General features: G+C 38.0%; 1 protein-coding gene across 2 annotated transcripts; it reads left to right on the forward strand.

The window, feature by feature from the left end:
• Nucleotides 1–1,712: 1,712 nt before the first annotated feature.
• Nucleotides 1,713–5,483, forward strand: irf1b (interferon regulatory factor 1b). Of its 2 annotated transcripts, none has more exons than XM_084474142.1 (10): nucleotides 1,713–1,846; nucleotides 2,190–2,282; nucleotides 2,544–2,643; nucleotides 2,918–3,085; nucleotides 3,200–3,240; nucleotides 3,337–3,481; nucleotides 3,608–3,733; nucleotides 4,048–4,076; nucleotides 4,248–4,347; nucleotides 4,821–5,483. In XM_084474142.1, the coding sequence occupies exons 2-10, from the start codon at nucleotides 2,196–2,198 to the stop codon at nucleotides 4,982–4,984; spliced, it is 960 nt and encodes a 319-aa protein (XP_084330268.1). In that variant the 5' UTR covers nucleotides 1,713–1,846; nucleotides 2,190–2,195; the 3' UTR covers nucleotides 4,985–5,483. The 2 variants fall into 2 exon arrangements, with proteins under 2 accessions (XP_084330268.1, XP_084330269.1); XM_084474143.1 differs by having other exon boundaries at nucleotides 3,358–3,481.
• The last annotated feature ends 419 nt before the right edge of the window (nucleotides 5,484–5,902 follow it).

The following is a 5,902-nucleotide window of genomic DNA, read 5'->3' on the forward strand; positions in this document are numbered from 1 at the left end:
GGGACCAGTATGTTTGTTTTAGGGAGAGTATTGTGTGTTTGTTCTGATAAATAAGGACATAGAGCATACTGAATATATACTTATATATATGTTTTTTTTATATACATTTTCAAGGTTTTGATATAAACAAGAAAAAGCCAGTTCAAACCTACAAACCGAACCATATTTTACTTTGATGAGAAAACAGGAATATTAAATTTAAAAATATAAAATGTATCAGTAGGCTTTAGTAAGTAGGTGAAGACAAAATCCCCATTGACACTGATTGGAACCATGAACTTGAATCAGCTACATTGAGCTACATGTCATGAACAGAAAAAAACACATTGGAGGTGTGTATGGCTGTAGGTTGTGTAATAACATTGTAGGACTGCATCATTGGCATTTTTACGTTATTCAATATTAATTTCATCAGTTGCATAGATAGAAAGATACACAGTCAGGAATTAATTGGAAATATGGCTTCTTTCAATGTTCTTATCACAACTATAGTGGTTCTCTGGATGTAAAATTAGGGGGAATTATTTTCCCTCCCATTTCCGAATAGACATACAGACAATTCGACAGACAGACACAACTGCTATTGTTGTGCTCCGGATGTTAAGTCAGCCGGAACATTTGTATTATACAATTGCATTATTTTCCCTCCCTCCGAGAGAACCGAGAAAGCACCAGAAATACCCCCTGATTATTTCAGGTGGGCGGAGCTTAAATTGACGATCGTGATAAGTCAATTGTATTGCATGTTATGTACTTAAATAGTAGGCCTATAGTTCTCTTTAAAATCAAAACCCAATATGGGAATAATGGGGGAAAAAATATTTTTACTTCCAGAACCATACGCTTCAAGACTTGGCCAGAGAACTCCCAGTACAGGGCATGGTGTCGGATTCCCTCCTCAAGCTGAATAATAATGATGATCCTACGATCCAACGAAAGAATTGCATGTTAATGTTATTGTATCGACACTATCAACAATCAAGTTAACATGAACAATGAACACAGCAGTCCAAAGTGTGTGTGCGGCTTTCTGACTGTAAATAAATAGGCTGTCATCCATAGACCATGCAGTAAACAACAGATCTGCTAAAGTCGAACCAGCACCCCCCCTATCGACTGTTTAAATTACTACATCATTTCTTGTAAACGCTCGTATTCTCGGCTCGCTTAGCTTGCCGTTTATTTGAAAGGGCGTGCTCCAACTAGGTCACACGTTCGTGTCTGAAAATACTGGTCGTCGTACCTTGAACACGTGTGTAGGGGTTATTTATAGTTTATATGCAACAGTATTCTCATGCACACTGAAGAAAATATAGTCTAGATTTTAAGCACCATATTTTAAAATCGTCACTATATTAAAATAGTTAAACGAAAGACAAATTACACACGTTTGGTAGGATGGGAACTGTTTAAAATTTATTTACTAAACTATTTTAAAAAGTCAGTTCTATTAAGTATAAGTTTCTCAGAAGGTTACTCAACGTGCACAATGTGAAGGATTAGGAATATTGCCTGCTTATTGGCTCACGCATGCCAAGTTGAATCGTTGTTTTGTGTTGTGCCTACAGACGGGTCTGCCTATATTCAAAGGCATTTCTGGGAAATCAGAAGACAATCTTCTGCGCATCTGCGGACCGAAATCAACAGTGGCCAACCCCCTTTTTGATAGCTGGCTGCGCCCGATTACAGGGGAAATCCAACCTATGAGTATATAAGAAACCGTTCCGTTTGAGGTTCAGTTGACTACATGCAGTCGACCTGACACATACATCAACCCAGGAGAGAGTCTGGATCATTCTTTACATTTCTGAATACCTTCTGTACGGACTATTCACAATTTGAAACTGTAAGTAGGCTTACTAATAACAGCTACTGTTTTTGTGTGCAAGTGATGTCGTTATTCAAAGGCGATGAGGTTACTTTTTTGTTTGAAAAGTGATTTGTCTCAACAAAGAGCTGGAACACCTGTGTGTGGAGTGTAGCGCATGGTTTAAACAGTCTACTGAATAATCAAATGAAAATGCATGACATTATTATAGATTCCATAAGTAACGTTATTTTCTATTATAGTTTGTTGCCAAATCAAAAAAAGTTATTTGTTGATTATAGCTCAAGAATGTTTTGGTTATTAATTAGGTTATTCACACCGTGATGTTTTACCAATTATATTTTCCTATTTGTTACTTTAGACAAACATGCCAGTAGCAAGGATGAAAATGAGACCTTGGTTGGAGGAGATGATCGAGTCCAATAAAGTTCCGGGACTCAGTTGGGTGGACAAGGTAGGCCTACGAGTTCTATTCCGCGCGCTATTCATCTCTCGTCTGCTTTACTGCTATGACACACATTTTGGAAACTAGCTCCCATAGTCAATTGTATTGAATTTGTTTTGCATTCAATCGCATGCAATCTTCTATTCAATTACATTTTATATAAAACAATATATCAAATCTAATGGTGCAGACAGCTATAACGTTAAGGCATTGATATCCGTCCGGTGGTGCAGCTGTTGATGTTGACTAATGAGGATGTTGTGTGTGTAGGACCAAAAGATGTTCGCCATCACCTGGAAGCATGCTGCAAGACATGGCTGGCAGGTCGAGAAGGACGCCAGTCTGTTCAAACAGTGGGCCATTCATACAGGTGAATGCCCCCCCCCCCCCCCCACACACACACACACACACACACACACACACAGGTCAGTTACAAAGTCCATTTGAATTGTTTTATTATTTTTTTATTCTCTTCGTATTTTTGGAATGCATAATACCCCCTCGTCACACTTCCATGGCATTCCAAGCGTCCTTCGATATTGTACCTATAATAGTTCAGGAGGCTGTCATTTACAAGCATGTTTCTTATATGGTTTTTTTGTACTATTCTGAGCCTTTCCTTTTTATTGATTTATTTTATTCAGGGAAATTCAAAGAAGGCGTAGACGTCTCAGACCCAAAGAAATGGAAAGCCAACTTCCGCTGTGCCATGAACTCACTGCCAGACGTTGAACAAGTGAAATGCAAGAATGTCAACAAAGGCCAACAGGCAGTGCGGGTTTACAAGATGGTGGCAATCACCACAACTAAAGGTGAGAGAATGTCATGATTTTTTTTACATTTTTAAGTCTATACATTCCAATAGTGCTTAAAGATTAGCGAGCTAGGATATAATATTAAGATGTTTTTCTCATCAATCCCAACAGACAGGCGGACCAAAACCAAGGAAGGAAAGAGAAGAAACAAGGTAAATTACATTTTACATTACATTGAAATGGATGAAGGTAGTTCAATCTTTTTTTTAACAATAATCATTCATTCATTCATTCATTCATTCATTCAGATTGTCTCTCTCTGCTCACAGTTCACAAAGGCCAGGTCGGAAGAGATGGAATTTAGTGACACACAGTCGTGTGAAGATCAACATCCACCCCATTATGATGACACATGTTCCCCACAGGAAAACACAGTTGACAGCACAGAACAAGGTAAGACAGAAACAAGTCAGCAAGAAGGCCTATGTCACTTCATGAGAGATGGTGTTATCAGTAACGTTTAATTTGATTGCTAATACTTACAAAATTTGATGCTTTTGTTTTTTCTCCACTTTGTAGACATGGTCCCTCTGCCTCTGAGTGCATCTGAATCTGAAGTACCAGATTTTGAAAATATAATCACGATTGGACTCAATCCAGATGGCTTCTACACTAGATTTCAAGTTTCGCCAGAACACCTATCAGGTATGGAAACAGCAACATAACAGTTGATGACACATTGTAGCATTAGCATATTAGCTTTGTTGTTGTCTTCATTCTTCTTGGAACAGACGATTATTTACTTGTGTTGTAGACGATTTTTTGAAGCTTTGTTTCTGAAGAAAATTATTAACTTGACTCATTATAGAAATGCACGTTATATAACTATAACTATTAATAGCTTTATTGTTAGACTAGTACAAGGCTGTACTAGTAATACTTACTTAAGTAATTTTAACATTTAAAAGTTCATATCATTGTGTTTAATGTGTCCAAATATGTTCTCTTTTGTTATACAGAATTTGAATGCCCAGAGGATCTTTTTAATGTGAGAATCTCTTTATTCTGGTTCAGATTTTTGCATGTAATCCCCATGTGTGCCTTGCTTTATCAGTCCATCTATTATATCCCTAAATCAAATGTTCTCAACTGTGTATCATATCATTAAATAAATGACTAGAAGAACAATTTAAGGCTGACTCAAGCCATGCTATTTCAGATATTCCAGCTGGATCAGCAATTCAGCAGTTCAGATGACAGTGAACGTCACTCACACTCAAACTACAGCCCACACAGCCAACTGAGTGACACATCCTCAGGTAAATTGCACGAGCCAATTTAATCGGATATCATCCAGCTTGTAATCTAATGATTGGATTTAAATGTGCTGTATGTAATATGCAAGAAATAAATAGAGAGCAGAATTTCCCTCTCTGCTCCCCCCCTCCCCACGTTTCTCCTCCATTGAGAAGTGTTGCTTTTCAGACACTTCTGATTGACATGCCAGAATGATTATTCTAAACCAATCAGGGAAGAGATCCTCTCTTTGACGAAAATGGCTTATATAAAGTAATATCAAAACAGATAATCTCACAACACATTTACAGCTTACTGATGGCTATGGCATTTCTAACAAATGACTCAAATTATAGCTCTAACATCATACCTACAGCATTATTAAGGCTAGTGTAGCAAAATAAATGTGCTATGCAAAGTTACTAAGGAATATCATTCTTACTCTGTGTGGTGATTGATTTGTTCATTGATTGATTTGTTCATTGATTGATTTCAGGAGATGAGCTCGACGTGCCACTCTACACCGACCTCAGCACAGGGATTGAATCCTACTCAGCTGAGAACTGGGGTACCGTGTACCCCAACCCCCAATACCAACCGGCCAACATCCTTCCCTTCCCAAGCCTCTCTGACCAACAGAGATGGAAGGACACCCTCTGACTCACAGACTTCAAAGACATGTCCTGGATCCGACTAGCCGAGGACCACATCATGTCATCCTTACCCATCCTCCTGAGCATCGCTGTGGAAATAGACTTTAAGATAGGTTAAAATTCTTAGTCATCATCCCGTGACCTTGACATTGCTGTCAGTGTCTTTGTTGAGAGAATGCTGGCATTTTTCTTCAGTTCAGGGAAAAGAATCACCACAGCTGGCTCCACTTCTTGGTTTTCTAAAGAGGAAAAAAAATGGTGCCTCCGGTTTCAGCAAACTTTATTGTATATTCACAGGCAGCATTATTAAACACATTAAACATACTCAAATTGTTTTGCAAAGGTTGCATGTCATGAAAATGCTTATAGTTATAGACAAATAATTCTACACAATCATATACACACTGTATATCATGTTTGCTGTTATTTTGATGCCAACCATTTTTGTTTTTGTACAAAGTTGTAATATAAGATTTTAATGTAAAATAAAAACATGTATACTGTGATATTTCTATTTCCGTTTTTAAACACAAATAATACCCATCTTTGGTGTAATCTGAACGAAATCAACACATTTTGCATAATTATAGCCTACAAGTTATGTACTCAACCTAAACAATAATTGCATTCCCAGTAACGGTGAAGACAGCCGTGTTTATTGCTTTTACCGTCTAGTTCAACAAGTTGGAGCTATTATATTATTCCCGAATTTCTGACCTTTAACTCTGAATTTGGACAACCGGTAACTAAATTTATAACAAGTTGGAGCTCGTTTTCTCCGAGTGCCAAGTTGTCATGAACGCAGCATTACTATCAACTGTGTGATTTCCAGGGAAACGAAACTTAAGGCCCTTACATAGTCATAGGTTCGCGCGCTCTGGCCCGCCCACAGGCAACGTTCATGCCGTTCATGCCTTGTCTGAAT

This window comes from Micromesistius poutassou (genome assembly GCF_964030765.1).
Source record: "Micromesistius poutassou genome assembly, chromosome: 10".
Lineage (NCBI taxonomy): Eukaryota > Metazoa > Chordata > Actinopteri > Gadiformes > Gadidae > Micromesistius > Micromesistius poutassou.

Bases quoted from the DNA above. Each gene is read 5' to 3' on its own strand.
- irf1b (XM_084474142.1), top strand. From the start codon at position 2,196: ATGCCAGTAGCAAGGATGAAAATGAGACCTTGGTTGGAGGAGATGATC. The intron at 3,086-3,199 runs GTGAGAGAATGT...CAATCCCAACAG, and splicing joins GGCAATCACCACAACTAAAG to ACAGGCGGACCAAAACCAAG. The intron at 3,734-4,047 runs GTATGGAAACAG...TTTGTTATACAG, and splicing joins TTCGCCAGAACACCTATCAG to AATTTGAATGCCCAGAGGAT.